This window comes from Elephantulus edwardii, unplaced genomic scaffold (assembly GCF_000299155.1).
Source record: "Elephantulus edwardii isolate Elephantulus edwardi_28Jun2011 unplaced genomic scaffold, EleEdw1.0 scaffold00575, whole genome shotgun sequence".
In the NCBI taxonomy this organism is placed as follows: Eukaryota; Metazoa; Chordata; class Mammalia; order Macroscelidea; family Macroscelididae; genus Elephantulus; species Elephantulus edwardii.
In genome coordinates, this window is record NW_006400325.1 from 97,783 (window position 1) to 117,318 (window position 19,536).

General features: G+C 43.2%; 1 protein-coding gene and 1 pseudogene across 1 annotated transcript in view; one reads left to right on the top strand and one right to left on the bottom strand.

Annotated features, from left to right (window-relative positions):
* Nucleotides 1-19,536, top strand: part of LOC102848006 (pecanex-like protein 2-like) — a gene marked incomplete at its 5' end in the record, with an annotated part of 123,185 nt that overhangs the window by 67,813 nt on the left and 35,836 nt on the right. The window contains 2 exons of the mRNA XM_006903346.1: nt 14,709-14,942; nt 16,004-16,116. Of these exons, the coding sequence (XP_006903408.1) occupies nt 14,709-14,942; nt 16,004-16,116 (347 nt within the window). The remainder of the gene's footprint in view (nt 1-14,708; nt 14,943-16,003; nt 16,117-19,536) is intronic.
* Nucleotides 2,549-3,517, bottom strand: LOC102847601 (annotated as a pseudogene).

The window sequence follows — 19,536 nt, forward strand, 5'->3', positions numbered from 1 at the left end:
ACACAGTCACTGCAGCAGTGGGCTCAAGTGTGTCAGAGATGATGACAATATGACAGCGTAGGACAGGGTTCAGGTCTGTTGTTCATTGGGTTGCTTGAGGTGACTTGAGGTCACTTGACAACAAGAAGTCACATGGGAGAAAATTGCCCATCTTTTTCCTGTGGAGAAGCTAATGGATTCGATCATCCTGCCTTTGGGTTGGTAGTGCAATGCCTTACCATAAAACCACCAGAACTCACTTTTATTCCCTAGGTCATAAAATTTTTTTCATGTATAAAGTCAGGTTCAGGAAAATGCAATGTATCAGTGAGTAGTTGGCCGGGTGATGAATCACTAAACAACACTGGTTCATGCTCTCTTAGAAGTGAGGTTCGGTGGCTCCCTGTGAAGTCCTCAGGGACCCAGGTTCCTTCCAGCTCTCAACTCCCCCATAAGTGGATCATTTTCCAAGATTCAGGTTAAGGCACCAGGTGGGAGGAAGGTTGCTGTTGCAGTGCATCCATTGCCGAGGACTTCCACTTCATCCCATTGGCCAGGACTAAGTCACAGGCTAGCAGGAAGGTGGGTCCAGAAAGTGTGTTCCAGGCACCCATGAGCTCGATGGGAACAAAGGTTCAGAGAAGGAGGTGACAGGAGTTAAGTGCTGTGTGCTCTGAGCATCCCCACTGGGCCTCAGCCTGTGCTGATTTCTCCTCCTGCAGAAACTATCTTCTTATTCTCCTCATCTCAAGTCCAATCTTCCTTTCTGACTCGAATGTCAGCCTTCCTCACATGTTGTTCTGGGTCTGTGGGTCCCCTTCTCCATTCTCTAGAGCATTTCCTCTTCACTATGACCACTTGCTGGGCACCGAAGCCACCTCTGGGGACTTCGTTCCCCTTAATTCTCTGTGGCTCTTCCTCACTGCCATCGTGTTGGTTCTAACCTAGTGACCCTTCACCAGTTTCTGAGGTTAGAAATCACAGAGGGAGGAGAGTCTTATCCTTTCCCCTCAAAGCTGCTGGTGGATTGAAAAGTCCAGAGGCACAGAGTTTTCGGGCTAGCAGTGGAGCTCAATGTGGATTAAGCTACCAGGGCTCTAAGTTCTAGTTGAATCTTGACCTGATCAAGGGCCTGAGGGACTTCCCTGAGCATGACTGAAAGGACTCAGCACTTAGCAGAAGAGTGTGGGAGTCGAGGACTCACAGAGGTGGCCCTTCCATGGGCAAGACATGTGGCCAGCCATGGCAAGGTCAGCAGATGACCATGGGGTACAATGCCTGTTGGGGTTTGCTCTCCTGGATGACATGCCTGGTTTCTCCAGAGGCCTTGGAGCTCTGTGCTGCCTCCTATTCAGACAGTACCACAGCCTCTCTCCCTGGACTGTAGCAGGTGTCCACCATGCCCCTTCTCTCTGACAAGCCTCTTGGTCCTCTGTGTGAGTTCTAAAATGGCAGTGTGTGATATGAACAGCAAATCCAGGATAAGTACAAATGGGAGAGGGCTCAGGGTGGCCCTAGAAACCTGACAAGTACTAGCAGAAGCCGCAAACTAGATGTGAGTGCTAAGTGGGCCGTACAGGTGGGTGGGAGAGGAAGGCAGTGCGGTAACATGTAACCACTGCCAGTCACCTCAGTCTCACAGGCAGCTGGATAGTTACAGACTTCTGATTCTGTAGGTCTAGTCCTCTCTTTAAGTGATTCCATAGAGGAGCTCAAATGGCCTAACAGATAAGTAGCTGAGCTGGCAACTCAAAGGTAGGTGGTTTGTATCCACCAGCTGCTCCGTGTAAGAAAGGAGGAAGGGAGAAGGAAGGAAGGAAGGAAGGAAGGAAGGAAGGAAGGAAGGAAGGAAGGAAGGAAGGAAGGAAGGAAGGAAGGAAGGAAGGAAGGAAGGAAGGAAGGAAGGAAGGAAGGAAGGAAGGAAGACGGACGGTCTCCCCCCTTGCCTTTTACAGCTTCTGAACACTTGCTGGAGGGTCAGCTATGAGTCAGTTTTGAGTTGGCAATAAGTTGGGTTAGATGATTTAATATACAATTGAGTTTGGGAGCTGCTCCAGACAATTGTGTTTAATAGGAACAGTATTTTCTAACCCCAAATCAGAGCTCAGAAATACTGAGAATTGGGGACCTACAGGGCTGCACAGTGCTGCCCTCCTTAACACCCATCATCAGTGTCAACCTCACTTGTGAGGTTTCTCTAAACACAATACTCAGACATGTATCTTTGGACTATTATCAAGGAGCAGTTAGAACAGCCGTTCACTCATCATGAAAAAATCCATTTACTGTCCTATCTGCTCCAATTTAGAGCAGCCCTGCATGTGAGAGCTGTGTCCCACGGGGTCTACAATGATGATGTTCCTACGGGTCTGCAATGGCTGTTGTTTCTATGGGTCTGCAATGGCTGATGTTCCTACAGGTCTGCGATGGCTGACATTCCCATGGGATCTACAATGGCTGATGTTTCAAAAGCAGCTCACCAGATTGCTTTTTACAGGTGATTTGAACCTCTGACCCTGCAGGTTGTTTTTTTTTTTTTTTAAGAGGATGAAGCCTGTAGTCCCTGGTTTCACAGAGCTGGCAGATTGAAGGCATTGGTCAGGTTGGTTACTAGACAGACTAAATCCCCTAGCTTCTCCAACTCCTCTGACTCATCCTCTGCTTCCACACTGGCTGGGGCCGCAGCAGCAGGAGCAGCAGTGGTGGCGGCCACACCGGCAGTGGTTACGAATGCATGTGGATCAGGCAGGAAGGCCTTGACCTTTTCAGCCAGTGGGAAGGTGTACTCAGCCTCCACAGGCAAAGCCAGTATCCGCTTGTACCCATTGATGGTTGAGGGGGGCACGGAGGTCATAGTTGGGTAATCAGTGAATCTGCAGACACACGCTGTTAATGCTGCGGACGCCCTCTAGGAAGCGGGGTGCAGAGTCTCCTCTGTGATGTCGAGCACTTCAGGACTGCAGGTGCTGCAGTTGTCAAACACCTGCTGGATGATCAGCCCAAAGGGGGAATGTTGGGCATGATCAGCAGGTGGCCTCGCTGGCTCCCACCTTGTCTCCAGTCTCAATCAGCTGCACATCACTCGGGATTTTGATGGTGCCTCTGGAGAGCTCAGTGGGGATGCCCAAAGCCTGGAAGAAGGAGGTCTTCTTGGGGCCCACACCAGTGTTCTGGGCCGGAGCGTAACCTCACATGGAGCGATGGCACAAGCACAGGTGGCACCTGGTACCCTGATAGCCAGCAGCATGTCGCTGAGCTTGGTGAGATCCTCCTTGGTGAGCACAAACCCCACGTTCCCTCAGATGTGAGGCAGCAGCTCCTCCTGGACTAAGGTGATGGCCAGGTGGCCCCAGCTGGCCTTAGGCTTCATGATGTTTTTCCCCATCAGCACCACAGCCTTCTCATGAGGAACATGTGGATCTGCTGCATCTGCTTGGAGCCCACGTTGTCTGCACCCACGATAAAGCATTCTGGATAATCATCCAGAGAGAGGCTGGAAGTTGTTGGACTTCCAGGTTGTCCTGTTTTCCCTGGGCATCACGGTGGTACGCCATGGATTCCCACACGAGGTTTTAAAAACTGTCACTCTTATGAGGATGTCTGGCAGCAGAAAGCAGCAGCAGAGCATCTTCGCCATGTGCTCCACCTAAGAGCTTCCTCTCTCAGAGCGTGATTGTTGTTAGGTGCTGTTGAGCTGACTAATGGCAACCCTATCCTGCACCATCACACCATTTCACCATCTAATAAGCTCAAGCCCATTGTCACAGTCATCAATTAAATGAAATTTCAGGAGGATGGAGTGGCTATTACAAGCATTAAAACACAGCCTCTTAGAATGAAAAAAAGTAATTTCTCCTTTGGCCTTAATTACTCTGCAACTCTTGATTCATGTTTCAAGAATTCAACTTCATTAATTTTATTTCTTTATTGCTGTGCAGGTAAAGTCAGAAGGAAGAAAAACTTGGGGGGAAAGAGATTTTACACTCATACACAAAAGTCTTCAAGAAATCTTTTCGTAAACTATGTCAGTTCCTTCACCCTTTAGGAGTATGTTTGACACCCTTCTTCCTGAGGAGTTGCGTCTCTCTCCCCGGAGCATCCTCCACCGCTCCTCAATTTACAAGTGTTGGAAATCCTCTTAGCATTCAAGGAAGCAGCTTCGTGAGCGTCTGGTGGTCCTGCTGGTGTTGTTTGTGCCCAGCTCTTTTGGAAGGGAGGTGTGCTTATCACTTGCCTTGCAGAACACAGAACAATCTGGTCATATTGGCCCGCCTGCTGGGGACCCCCTTCCTTGAATGCTTGTCTGATAGACCACCTCATCTGCAATTCAAATGAGCAACCAGGACAATCCCTGCTGTAGGAGCCAGATATGCCGAATTAATTCAGGAGGGATCCTGCTTTGCAATGTGATTCCGGCCATATGCTGTCAAATTCATTTCCACCTTACTCACCTATTTTACTTATCATCGTTTCCATTCTATTCGGACAGATTCTGGATTTCACACTGCTCGTTGACTCTTTCCCTGTGACAGACTGTTATCCTAAATAAAGTGAATATGGTGGAGTGGGGCTTAGGATTCTCTGGAGCCCAGTCTGTGTGCTCCTGGTGAGGGACATGTGTCAGGATGGAGGACCCTCAGATGGAAGAGTGCTGAGAACAAGCGGAGGTTACATCATAAAATGGCCACATGCAGCATCATAACAGAACTAGAAGACAACTTAGCTACTGGGATTCAGTCTTTGCTAATTAATTTGACTTTGTAAGTGTAGGGTCATTTCATTCCCCACTGATGCTGTTAGGTCCAGTAGTTCTGAACCGTGCCCTATCCTGTACCATCCTCATGGTCCTCGTCATGCTCACGTCCACTGTTACAATCACTGTGTTGTTACAGTCATTGTGTTGTTACAATCACTGTGCTGTTACAGTCAACTGTGACAGTTTATCTCAGTGAGGTTCTCCCCCTCTTTTACTGACCTCTACCTTTCCACCATGATGTCTTTTCCCAAGACCGGTTTCTCCTGTCAACATTCCCAAAATATGCGGGCCGAAGTTTCACCATCTCTGCCGTTAAGGTTGCACTTCCTCCAAGACTGGTTTGCATCTGTTGGTGTTTTGACAGTCCATGGGATATTCAGTACTCTACTCCAACATCACAGTTCAGAGGCAGGCATCAATTCTTCTTTGGTCTTCTTTAATTGAAAATATCATGGTGTGCATCAGTCATAGTACAGTCTTTATTAATTTTTTTAGTTCATTGTTAAACATTCTTCCTCCCAGTCTACCCCACAATGTACCCCTTGTTCCAATTGTTGTCATACATGTAGTGCCTAATCATATATTTCTTTCAGACACTTCCTCTTTTCTGTTTTGTTGCAGTGACGATAATCTATCCACTCTTTTTCCATTCTCTCTCCAACTCTCCCCATGTCTGTCTTATTTTATAACAGAAATGCTATGCAGTATTTGTCCTTTTGTGACTGATATATTTCACTCCACATCACTTCCTCCAGGCTTCCCCATGTTGTGTAATGCTTTACAAGTTCATTGTTTTTCCATGCTGCATAGTATTACATTGTGTGAATGTACCAGAGCTTTTCTATTAATTTGTTTGTTGCTGGGCACTTGAGTTGCTTCCAACCCTTTGCTATTGTGAATAATGCAGCAATAAACATGGACATGCATACGTCTGTTTGAGTCGTGGCTCCAGTTTCTTTATGGTATATTCCCAGTAGTGGAAATGCTGGGTCAAATGGTATTAATTTTGCGTGTGTGTGTTTTCTGAATTATTTTATTTTAGTGAAAGTTTACAATTGATATTGCCTTTTAATGCAATAATTCATAGACATTTTGGGTTTTTGTGATTTTTTTTCAGCCTCTGAATTTTATTTTATTTTCAACATTTTGAGAAAGAGCCTGACATCCTTCCATAATGGCTGTACCATTTTAAATTCCAGTGAATAAGAGTTCTAACCTTTCCACAACCTCACCAGCATTTGTTGTTTGCTGCCCTGTTGAACTTTGTTATAGTTATAGTTGCTGGGTGAGATGATACCTCATAGTTGTTTTGATTTGTGTCTCTCTGGTAGCTATGAATTTTCAATATTTCTTCATGGGTTTGTTTGCCATCTGAATATCTTCTTTGATGAAGTGTCTATTCATAGTCTGTGCCCATTTTGTGTTTGAGTTGTTTATCTTTTTCTTGCTGAAGTGCTAGAGTATTCTATAAATTTTAGATACGTCTTTTATCAGATATTTCATTGCAAAGTATTTTTCCCCCAGTCTGTGTGTTTCCTTTTTAACTCTGTTGGAGTTTTTTGATGTGCATATGGATTTGATTCTTAGAAGGTCCCACTTATCTATTTTATTCTTTCCTGGTTGTGGTTTTGGGGTTTCCCCCCTCCCCATTATGCTTTGAAGACTATTCATTCTCTGGGTTAGGGCTTCTAGATTTCTTCCTAGCTTTTCTTTGATTAATTTATAGTCTAACTTGATTTTTGTTTATAGTTTGAGTTGTGAGTCTTGCTTAAGTTTTCTGTAGGTGGTTTTCCAATTTTGCCAACATCCTTTTATAAAGAGACTGTCACCCTCCCACTAACTGATTTTGTCTCCTTGTCAAAGATCAATTGACCATAGGTAAAGGAGCTGATTTCTGGGTTCTCAATTCTATTTAACTGAACTATGTGTCCATCACTGTACCAGTACCATGCTGTCTTGACCACACGGCTGTGTAGTAGCATTTGAGATCAGGGAGTAAGATACCTTCTATTTTATTTCTCTTTTCAGTAGTGTTTTGCTTATTCAGGCCTCTTTTCATTCCAGATAAAATTGGAAATTGCCTTTTCTATCTTGTTGAAAATGGAATTGGTATCTGTATTGGGATTGCATTGTACTTATAGACTGTGTTTGGTATAATTGTAATTTTCATGATACTGAGTCTTCCTATCCATGAGCTTGGTATAGTCTTCATTTCTCCAGGTCTCTTTTTGTTTTGATCATTATCTGATCATTGTTTTGCTGAATCCTGTGTCAGAGAGTTCCATCAGATTTTCTGTCTTCAGGAAATTAATTGATTCTGTGTTTTGATCACTTTTATAGGGTGAAATCGTGTTTCTGTTTTGTGTAGACTGTGAGGTGGTCTCCATGTCATTACTGTGATAGAGTGTTTTTTTTTTTTCTTCCATGGTGCCCTAGCAGGTCTCTGATCTACCTTGTCTGGGGAGCTCAGGGCTCCAGAAGAGAGAGGAGCAGCTCATCCTGACTGAATTTCTTTCAGGTCCCTAGGCTCATGAGGGAACTTCCTTCAGCTGGGAAGTTCAACACTCCCATAGGGAAGAGGAGGCCAACTCACTTTGCCTGTGATCTTTCCCCTCTGGTCTTGTGGCAAAGTTTGCTGGATCCAGCAGGGGTTGGTAACAAGAGCAACTGCTTTTGTTCCTTCCTCTCTGGTCCTGCAGTTAAGTTCTCTGGGGTGGAAGGCTTGTTATTTTCTGATTGCAGCCTTCTCTCCTAAAGTCTATTGCCCTCCTTGGGCTATAGAGCGATGTGGCCAGGTTCCCAGACTCTAGTCACCAGTCTCTCTGATGGTTTGCAAGAAAGACCTTTTCTTTGTTCTTCTGCTCCAGAACCTTGTTCCTGTGAATGATGATTTGTTGTGGTCTTCCAGTTAAGGCACAGAGCTGTAAGAACAGGATGATATCTCTGGGAAGGGTGATATCTTAGCTGGATCCTGAGCATTGGAACTGAGTGTAGAAGTGAGGTTCTGCAAGGTGCTGGCTGCATTCGAGAGCGGGGCTTCACTGGGTGGAGTGGGGGCAGGAACTGAGGGTAATGTCACCTGATCATGATGACACCAGTTGATATGGCAGGTAGGCAGGCAGCTGGCTCCTGGAGTGGAGCTGAGGGTAGAAGTGAGGTTCTGCAAGATGCTGGCTGTCATCCAAGAATGACACCATAGTCTAATTGGGCATCTTTGATCTTTGACATTTTAAAGAGGTCTTTGACAACAGATTTCCCCAGTGTAACTGCTGCTACCATGGGTGATGATTGTGGACCTAAGTAAAATGATGTCATTGACAAGTTCAACATTTTCTCCATGTGTCATGATGGATTTTTGTTTTTTTAATGTTGAGATGTAACTCATCTTCAAGGCTGTTCTCTTTGATCTTCTGCAGCAAATGTTTGAAGGCCTCTTCACTTTCTCTACATAAGGTTGTGCCATCTGCATAACACAGGCCATTCATTAATTAGACTTCTTCAAATCCTGAGGCCACATACATCTTCTTAGAGTCCAGCCTCTCAAATAATTTGCTCCATATACAGATTTAATGATTATGAAGAAAAGATACAACCTTGGCACACAAAATTTTTAATTTTTAATTTTAAACTGTGTAATGTTTCCCTGCTCTGTTCATACTCTTGGTCTAGTCATAAATTTCATATGAGCACAATGAAGTGTTCTAGGATTTCCATTCTTCTCAATGTTAACCATAATGTGTCTACACAGTCAAATACCTGTGCATGGTCAATAAAGCACAAAGACACATTGTTCTGGTATTCTTTGCCTCTAGTCAGCATCCATGTGACATCAGCAATGATTTCCCTGTGGAACCATCAGCAGTGGTACCACACAGACTCTTCTAAATCCAGCTTGAATGTCTAATTGTTCTAGCCATTTTTGAATGATCTTCAACAAGTGTTTTGCCTTCATACGGTATTAATGATATTGCTTGATAATTTCCATATTTTGTCAGATCACTTTTCTTGGGAATGGGAACAAATAATGATCTCTTCTAGTCAGTTGGCCAGGCAGCTATCTTCCAAATATCCTGGGATAGATGGGTGAGCACATCTAGGAAACATTCAGATGCATCTCTCATTTGAAACATGTCAGTTGGCATCTCATAAATTCCTGAGGCCTTTTTTAAATTTATTTATTTTTTTTTTGCCAGTACCTTCAATGCAGCTTCAACTTTCTCCTTCATTACCACTGGCTCTTGATCAAATGGTACTTCCTGAAATATTTCAGTGTTGAACAATTCTTTTTGGTACAGTGATTTTGCGTATTCCCTCTGTTGTCTTTTTTTTTTTTTTTAAGAAAACGTAAAGCCTTTATTGAAGAAGATCAAAGAATGTCATTTTAAAGCATTTTTTTCCAGTGGAAAAACAAATAGCTTTTAATTATTGTGGTAATTTGCTTTCATCCATATATGATCCCTAAAATCAGACTCTATGGATATAGAATAGTCTTTAAAACCTCTTTCATACATATTTATATTTTATTCAAGATTTCGCTCTTAGCATCTATAAGTATTGCAACTCGAGGCTTGAATTTATTTTTCAGTGCTTTCAGCTTGAGAAATGCTGAGGAACGATTTCTCTTTTTACTCTCAAATTCTAGGTCTCTGCACATTCCATGAGAGTAGTTTGCTTTGTCTTTCCAAACTTCATCTTGAAATCTGTCAAGCTCTTTTACTTCAAAATCTCTCCCCTTTGTTTTGGCTTCTTGACACTCTAGTATAATTTTCAGGGTCTCTTCTGATAGCCATTTTGGTTTTTTCTTTCTCCTCTGTCTTTGTAGTGACCTTTTGCTTACTTCCTAGATAATATCCTTGGTCTTTGATCACTGATGTTCAAAACTTCAAACATATCCTTAGCATGATTTTAAATTCTGGTGAGATAGGGTCAGGGTCATATTTTTGTTCTCATGGACTTGTTTTCATTTTCTTCAGCTTCAGTTTGAATATGAGAAATTGTGTGATTGTCATTACCTAGTCTGGTTTTGACTGCTGATATTGAGCTTCTCTAGTGATTTCTTACACAGATGTAGTCAATGATTTCTTCATTGCAAATAAAAAAAACCCCAACAACTCCAACCCTATGACTTCACATGTAAAGCTCACCAGATCGATTGCATAGAAGGGTAAAGTAGGAGATAGAAATGTGTGGGTGCCAGTCTTTCTTCACTGTGCATGCAGAGCACTTGCTGAGGACTTGGGCTGCTGTTTGCCCACATCTATTTTCACCCAGTGTGTAGGGTTGCAGGAGGTGTGGTGTAACTGGGCGGTGTAGACACAGTTGTTGTCTTCCACTGGGTAGACCAAAAAAACTACAGCAGGGGAAGGGGGAGAGAGGGACGGAAGGAGAGAAGGAGGAGGAGAAGGAGAGAGAAGGAAAAGGAGAGAGGGAAACAGAGAAAGAGAACAGCTAAAAAGGAAATAGTAAAGAGAAAAAAGTAAGAAGAAAAAGAAATTAAAAATAAAAGATAATACAAAATGACAAGAAAATATAAACAATGATGAATGGTAAAGAAAAAGAGACAAAAACCCAGAAATGAAAGAGAAGAAAAACATAAAGGAGAATAAGAATTTTAAAATTAGAAAAATAAAAATTATAAACAAACAAGGAGGGGAAATAGAAAATATTTTTAAAATAAGAGAAAACTAGGGTATTAGAGGTTGGTGCCTGAGACCCAGACCCAGTGCAATGTGTACCCCCTCTCCCCAGTTCTCTTCAGGCAGAGAAGGGTCACTACATGAAGGGTGGTGGTTAACACATGTCTAGTATCCAGGAGAATAAGGGGCTAGTGGTACCTTTCTGGGTGTCCGCTTCCTGTGTGGGTACTGGTGTAGACGATGGGGATCATAGCCAATTGTCAGGTTCCTGCACAAATCAGAATTTGGTTTGCAAAAATTCAAAATGCCAGGCCAGCTGACAGTTCATTGCTCTGTTTCTCCCTACTGGGTGTTTTCAGTCCGTTTTCCTCCTAGTCAGTACTGAATTCTACTCTTGACCTTTTCCTGTGAAGCTCAGGGTCCAAAATCTACCATCTATATATATTTCAATGGGTTTTTTTTTGTAGTAGAGGGTCTGTCTAGTTCTCTGTCTTACTAGAAGTCCACTCCCTTTATTTTTTATTTTCAATCTGCATAGAGTTTTGGGTAAATGTTTACACAGTAAAGTAGTTTCCCATGTAACAGTTTATACACATACTATACCATAACATTGATTGCATTTTCCACATCATGTCAACATTGTCGTTGTATCTGTTCCATTTCTGTGTCCATTATTCTGGTTTCCCTGCTCCACTCTCCTTCCCCATCCACCTTCTCGTCTTTATTTTAGGAAAAATGTTGATCATGTTGACTTTGTTTACTTTCTTTTTTAAAAAAATAAAAAGAGCATAGTATTCATGCACTGTTGTTTTATTTTATGAGCCAATCTGTCGTTTCATTCAAAGGTGACCTCCTAGACTAATTTCAGTCCATCCTTTCAAGGGCATCCCAGCAAAACTGTCTCGGGGTCCCCAGGTGTCTGCCAGTCCAGTCATGTGAGTTTCAGTCCCCAGTTTCTTCCATTCTGTCTGGGGCCATCTGTTGTGACGCTGGCCAGGATGAACAATAATAATAGCCAGCACTGGCTAGTTCTTCTAATCTCTAGAAAGATGGAGAGCGGGTCATGTGAGCAGCTGGTTCTGTAGACTGGTTTCTTTCTCACTTTTTGTTTTCTTTCTTTATTTTGTGCTTGAGATGTGTAGAGAATGATAGTTGTCTTTTAGATTTAATGCTTATCAATGTGGTATCACTCACCCAACCAGGATGTAGAGCAAAAACATTATAGACTATGTTGTACCAATGCATGGAGATGCTCTAGGAAACCATGGTCCATAAGCCAAAGGGGAGATTTTTTACTTCTGATTTTGCTTGTTATTTCTGTCTGATGAATGTGATTGGGAAATAATAATGAAAAACTAGACCAGCTATTTGCTAACGTAGATGTTTAGAGAAAATGATGCATCCTTTCCCCTTCTTAAATTTTAGCTGCCAACAGTACTGATGGCCAAGGTCACAGTTGCTAGGTTTCGTGACATAATCCTCTGACGTGAGTGCAGCTACCTTAACAGTCTACCAGATGGAGGCTTTCTGTTGTCAGGCCAGCAGACAGACAGTAATCAAGCCTCCAAATCGAGGTTTTGTCCATTTGGATATTAGATATGTGGCTATTAGTCACTCTGGTAACTAACACAGGCAGCTATCTCTTAATGCCACCTGGCCCTCCAGCCTCGGCCCCAGACCTCTCCTGGCTGGCACTGAGCTGGCTGAGTGAGTCCCCAGGTTCCAGCCTACGTTATGTGTGGAGGAGGGAAAGTGTAAGGACCACAGGTGTGATATTGCCATTATTCCTGACTCATGTCTAGTGAGCATCTCCCTTCATCCTTATGACAATGAGGAAGTGTGGGCAACATTAAGGATTGCATCTTTCCAGCCTCTCATTTTCTGTTTCCTTTTACCAATCTATCCCTGCTAGCACCTTTCTTCTGCTCCTCCCCTCCCCTTCCCCTTTAACTCTGTCCTTCCTTCTTCCATTCGCCTCACCTCTCTCTTTTCACTCCTCCATTTCTCCTCTCTCATCTTTCTTCTCTCTCATTTTTCCTTGCCTCTTCCCTCTCTCCCTCCCACCCTCTTCTTCCTTTCCTCCTACCTTCTCCTGTCTTTCTTCCCTTCATTCCTCTCTATTCTACTCCTTTCTTATTCTGCAGAGATCCTTTTCAAGCCAGCTACCATTCATTGTTCAGGGTACAGTCAAAACTGGAAAGCATGCGAACTCCTGAATTTTACTTATCACCTGGGGACTGTACTTGCCCTGTTGGCTATGTCAGAATCAAGTAGGCTTTGGAGCCCAAAAGCATATGTCCAAAGGAGGAAGGCCACAAGCCATTAGCCAAAGGGACACCTCCTGACCATACTGAGAGGCTAAGTCAGGCGTTTGCACCTGTTCCCCAAATCCACAGATCCTGTCAGTCCCTCACCTGCTCACCCTTGTGAAATTTCCTGAAAATTAGCAACCTCAGAGGCCTTATTTGAACATCACTTCACAGCCAAAGAAAGAGAGTCGCACAGAGCAAATGTGGAGTCTCCTGTCAGGGTGCTTCTTCCCCTTCATAAGTGAAGGCTGTAGTGCTGGAGCCTTCAGCACCTCCTGTGAGCGTGAGCTGTCAAAGTAGATGCTCTCTTTGAAAAAGTCTGTTCTTTATACTGTGAAAGTCCGCCCCAACTGAATGTGTGACTCAGGGGAGTCCCCAGTAAGGCCTCTCCGTGTACACCATGCCGCCATGTGCCACTGGCCACTTCAGGGTGAGGCAGGGCAGTGTGCAGTCCACACAGGCCCTCGCCACACAGAGCGCACATCCTTGCCTCAGCCCTGAGGCAGTATGGGGACTCTGCGCTGAGCTGGCTGAGGGATGTGGAATAGACCTGGACTTTCCTTTTCTGTCACAGTTTTCCTCTTTGACGCTGCAGCCAGGTTTTTGATGGATGAGTTCATCCAAAACCCACAAGAAGAGAACTTTCAACAAAGCTGAGCAGTAAAGCCTGAATGTGGTGTCTTCCCGATGTGTGTCATAAGTGTGATGTCTGATTTTGAACACGTCACTAACCACAAACGTTTAGGCATCTGGTGTCATGTGCGTGCATATGCTATAAGGAGTTGAAGGATTTTCCATGGAAACTGTCATTTTAATGCATTCAAGTGACCTCTGGCGGCAGGGGCTGTGGGATAAGGAGGCTGCAGTGATCCCTTGCTCTACACCCCCCCACCCCCCTCCCCACCCCCAGCGCCCTGTCTTCTCACATTCCATCAGCATCAGATTCTCCGACTTCCCTTACACTGACCTTCCCTGCTGTTCTTAAGTGCCTTCACTTTGAGTCATTGACAGCAACCCTGGGAACAGCAGATCTGAACCCTGCCCTGTCCTGTGCCAGCCTCACCAGCTCTGACATGCTTAAGCCCATTGTCACAGTCACTGTGTCCATCGAACTTGTTGGGGATCTTCCTCTAGCTTTCTGACCGTCTGTATTTCCCAGCACAATGTCTTTTTCCAAGGACTAGTCTCTTCTGACAACATGCTCAAAGTGTTTGATAGGAAGTCTCACCCTCCTTGTCTCTAAGGAGCACCCTGGTTGCATTTCCTCTAAGACTTGTTTTTTTGGCAGTCCATAGCACTTTCAGTACTGCTCTTCAACACCACGATTCACAGGATCAGTTATTCTTCTGTCATTCTTACTCACGGGCCAACTTTCAGAAGTCTAGAAAGTAAAAGACCATAACTTGAGTCAGGCACACCTTAGTCTTTAAACTGACCTTGTTGTTCTTTAGCATTTTAGGTCCTAGACAACAGGATCCCCCCCCCCCCATTACAATACATCTTTTGATTTCTTAACTACTCCTACTAGGGATGTTTATTGTAAATCCAAGTAAAAGGAAGTCATTGACAACTTCAGTCTTCTCTATATCTATCATGACATTTCTTCTTGTTCCAGGGGTAAAGATTTTGTTTTTTGGATGTTGAGATTTCATCCATATTGAAGGCTGTTGTTTTTACTCATGATATTTTAAAACTTTAAGTCTTCTTCACTTTCTTCAAGGAAGGTTGTGTCATCTGCATAACAAAGTTGTTGATAAGTGTACCTCCAGTCGTGATATTACAGTCTTCCCCAGAGCAACCAGTAACCCTTACACACACCTTTCCTGATTTACACTGACTCCTAAGAGAGGATGTTTTGTTATGTCTCAAGTGGGATTTATCAATCAAAACTCTCAGCAACTACAAAGTGATGTCACCTGTGGAGATTCCACATCTCACATTTTTCTGAGGCTGATTCACTTTGTGAGAGCTCCTAACTAGGATCAGACAGCTTCAAGGGCTCTGAGATCTCTTGCTTTCTTTTTACAGAGTATAATATACTATATGGTCACTTCTCCAAAAATCCTCTCCTGGGTCAAAAACGAGTCACTTCTGAAGTCGCTGCAGCCTTTTACCAAGTGGCATTACATCGAGCGAGACCTTGCGATGTTCAACATCAACATTGACGATGACTACGTGCCGTGTCTTCAGGGGATCACCAGAGCTAGTTACTGCAATGTTTACCTAGAATGGATCCAGTTCTGTGCAAAGAAACATCAAGAGGTAGGTGAGGGAAGAAGTCAATGAACGTAAGCTTCTTGACCAAGGGACATTGTTATGATGCCCCTCTCTAGAGGAGAGGAACAAGCCTAAGTGTGGACAGTGCGGCCCAGCTCACTAGGAGCAGGTTCGGATGTACGTTTCTCTCTGCCCTTGCTGCAGAGTCATGACCATTTTATCCCTCTGTGATCACTTCAGGCAGCCCTGGTGGCATGGTCCTTACAGAGCTGTGCTGCTAACCCAAAGGCGGCCTCTCTGGTGGTTCCAAACTACCAGCAGTTCCTCAAGAGAAAGATGGGCAATATCCTCCCATGAGATTTACGACCTCTGATAACCCTCTGGAGGGTCTGCTGTGAGTCGGTTCCAGCTTAAGATCAATGAGAGATTAATACCCTCCTTTGGAATATAAAATATAGCTGTTTCCTTTTTTATCTTTTTTTTCTAAAGGAATTTTTACATTCTCTCCCCCTGAAACTACTCTTTCATCCCCTTATAAATAAGCTGATGCTGAGTGGTCCTTTTAGTGTAGGTGTTGTTTAGGAATTTATGGTCAAGCCAGAGGACTCTTCATTCTAGGGTCAGACCCTCATTCTAACTTACGTCATGGATATTCCTGTCTTCTCTTCCTACTAGACTATGTGTCTTTCCTTGCACTGGGAGATGCAAAGGTAGACACTCAGTTGACTGTCATTTCTGACTTATAGTCATGAACAGAAAGGCAGTGTCTGAAATTGTAGGGGTTGAAATCTTGGCTCCTTTTCTCACAAAGTAGCTTGCCCGTCATTACTTCTTCCCTGTCCAACCCTAACAGAAATGGCTGACGGGAGCAGTGTTCTCCATCCCCAGGATTGCTAAGAGGGGACTGGTTGGCCAACTTGGAAAAGCCTTTCTGAACTTTCCTTTTAAGAGTTGAGCTGTGTGGACCCCATAGTAAAGTCCTACACCATGCTTTCGATTCATTCTCTGACCTAGAAAATGCAGATTATTTGATGTGTTGCCCTGGACAGTGGTTTGGAATCTTCGGAATTTGTATGGAAGTCCAACCATCAGCTCTCCTCTTTCAGCCTTCCAAGACTCTGGACAGTGACGAGGACTCTCCTTTGGTGACCCTGTCCTTCGCCCTGTGCATCCTGGGACGAAGAGCTCTGGGGACGGCAGCTCACAATATGGCTCTCAGGTACCTGGGGAAAGAGCTGGTGTTTTGTAGACCAGCAGTGGCACGAAAGTTTTTGGTGTGGTTTTGTTGATAGCTTTTGTTAATGTTTTCACAATTTTAAAGTTGAATTGCTTGTATTTCTTTCATATAACTATTTCCATAACAATTCCTGTTGAAGTCACCACAAGTGTTTTTGACCACTGCTCTCATTTGGATTATTTGATATTCTACCCATAGCATCCTTAAGTTTTGAAACGTGAGGCTTGAATTTATTCTTTAGTTCCTTCAGCTTAAGAAATGCTGAGTGAGTATGGCCCTTTTGATTTTCAGACTCCAGCTCTTTGCACATTTCATTATAACACTTTGCTTTGTCTTCCTATGCTGCCCTTTGAAGTCTTCTATTCTGCTCCTTAATTTCATGATTTCTTCCCTTTGCTTTGGCTTCTTGGAGCTCTAGTGCAATATTCAGAATCCCTTCTGATAAGCTCATTAATCTGTAGCAATCAAAATGCAGATATTATGGGCATATGACCTCCTACTCTTTAAGTCCTTGAAGATTTGCTGGGGAAATGAAATAAAATGATGCCAGCACATTGTCTGACTTTGTACCCAGCAAAGCTGATGCTCAAGAAATTTTAGTTTCTGTTCCCTCACAAAGAAAATCCACAATGTGTGCTCTAGTCTTGACCCTGATGTTCTCTTAAGAGGCACTGCCAGATAGCATTTCTTTTGACTGCTTTTCAGACTCCCTTGCTACTAGATCATCCCCTTTCTGTGTGAACAACTCACATTTCTTTTATTGAAGAACAAAAACAAAAGTTAATCCAGTGAGAGGAAAAGATTCTGGTGTGGGGGGAGCAAGAGGGAGAGGGGAAGGGAGAGGGGAGCAGAGTGAGAGGGAGAAGGAGAGGGGAAGGGGGAGCAGGAGCAAGAGGGGGAGTGGGAAGGAGAGGGAGAAGAGGAGGGGAAGAGAGGAGGAGGGGGAGGGGAAGGGGTGGGGAACAAGTGGGGGAGCAGGAGGAGAGGGAGAGGGAGATATTTTGAGCCTGGCCTCCACCTTTGTGGCCAGCTGGGACTATGTAGGCCTATTGTTTGAAAGTCTAGCAGGAGAATCATTCATGGGTTTCATAAAAGTGCTCGAAATGTGCTCATAAGTGGGTTCCTTTTTAATCTGTGAATGGAGAAGTGTCTATGAGAAGAAGAGTCTCACAGGATTCTGCACTGGAAATATGAAAAGTGAGCCTTCAGATATTCATAGCATTTAGGCAGATGGTTAAAGCAATAAGTGGCTTTTGTTTGATCAATTTGAAGGTCTTTATAAATTTCAATTTCTTTTTTTACAAAGTTCAAATGAATGCTACAAGTATTTTGTCTCTTGAGTAAACCTCAAAGATATTGTAATTCAAGTTCTTTGTATAACACATCATATATTCCTAACCCAGGCATATCTTTCCTAGTCTACTTTCCCATCCTCCTTTATTTAGGAGTAGGCTCACCAGCATTTTGTAAGCTTTATTTTGATGGAATTTGTCTTTATTTCAACTGGTTTCTCATACTAAATATCAGCTCTGTGTGTTGCAAGCAGAGTGGGGAGATAAATCTGGTAATAATGCTCATGGTATTCTAGAACAAGATTTGAGTCTCTGGACTGGCTCAGTTTGTTAAGTTCTCCCATCCCATCGTACTTTTCTACACCATGCTTTCATTTCCATCTCTGTCTTCAAAAGGGACACTTTTCCCCATGTTGCCCTAGGCAATGGTGTGGAATCTTAGGTTCATAGACTTTGGATGGTTGAACATGCTGTGTAGAGCAGTGGGAACACACTGTGAAGTGTGGCTGGAGCTGACAGAGCCCCCATGTCTGCCTCACAAAGCAGCGGGGTATTAGATTTTCTATCTTAGAGTTTCAGAAATTATTTACTTGAAAATGATGGTTCTAGAGCTCTAAAAATGTTGAAAATGTAATTATTTCTAGATATAGCCGAAATAGTCTTCAAAAATGTATAGATGTATACTCTTATCAAGAGTATTTTACTGGGGCATCTCCTCCATATTTCCTTTCGAGGAGGGAGATCTGTCCCTTTGTGGATGTAATTTTTAATAAATCTATTTTTACTCCTTTACCCTCAAAAAAACCCACAAAAATACCCAAAAACAAACAAAAAAGGGAATATTTTACCATATTCTAATACTGTAAACTCAGTTTCTTAAATTTTTCTAGTCTCCAGGGTAGAAATTATTTTTTTATTCTTACTTGAGGTTGTGTTTTCATTATTCGTAGTGAAGATTGTTACTCGTTTATTGGTGTGTGTGTGTGTGTGTGTGTGTGTGTGTGTGTGTGTGTGTTCATTTGCTGTTGAATAGGCTTAATCCATTTTTAGGGGTACTTACTAAAAGCTCTGGTGGTGTGGCCCATAGGGCATTTCAATTCTAACCCAAGATAGCACCTCACTGGTTGTTCACACCCATCACTGGTTCTGAGAGAGAAAGATAGGCAGTTTCTGTCCATGTGATTTACTCAGTGGAAGGCCTACTATGAGTTGGTTCTGCCTTGATAGAAATGAGCTTTTATAGGACTTTTAGGGGCTCTTTACATATTCAGGAGTCTTAGTGGTTAAGAGCTCAGTGGCTAACCAAAAGGTAAGCATTTCCAGCAACAAATGGGACAAAGCTGGGGTAACCTGTCCTCATGAAGACTTAACAGCCTTAGAAACAGTATGAGGCTCTTCTGCCCTGACTTACAGGATAAGTAGGGGTTGGAATTTGACTCAAGGGCACTGAGTTTAGTTTGGGTATTTGCATATTGATGTCCTTCAGTGGTACAGATGGTCAGCATGCTCAGCTGCTAATCAAGAGATTGAAGGTTCATATCCAGCCAGAAGTGCTTCAGAAGAAAGGCCTGGCTATCTAAGTCCAGAAAATCAGCCTTTGAAAACTCCGTGGCATGCAATTCAACTCTGACTCACGTGGGCCACCAAGAGTCAGAAGTCAGCTGGACACCAGCAAATGTGTTTAGTGTTTACATATATGCTGGAAATATTTTCTACCAACCTGCACTTGTCTTTTCTTTTTTTATTTATGATGATCAAATGAAGAAGAAAAACAATTGCAGAAGGAAAATGAGAAAATACATAATTATGTGTTAATCCAACAACACACTCTTAAAGTACCAACAAGTTGAAGAAGAAACCATGAGGAGGAATAGAAAATACTGTGAGATGAATAGAAACAAACACGCAACAATATACCAAAACTTATGGGATACAGTGAAGGCAGGGCACAGAGGGGAATGTGTAGCTGTTTAAAATGTTTAAATTAAAAGAAAGGTCTCTACCTCTAGCACATTGTGGAGTGCTTAGGAATTTAAAAACTCATAAGTGTCCATCCAACCCACATTACTTGGTCCTAATTAGCCTGGAACAACAGAGGGATAGAGTCAAG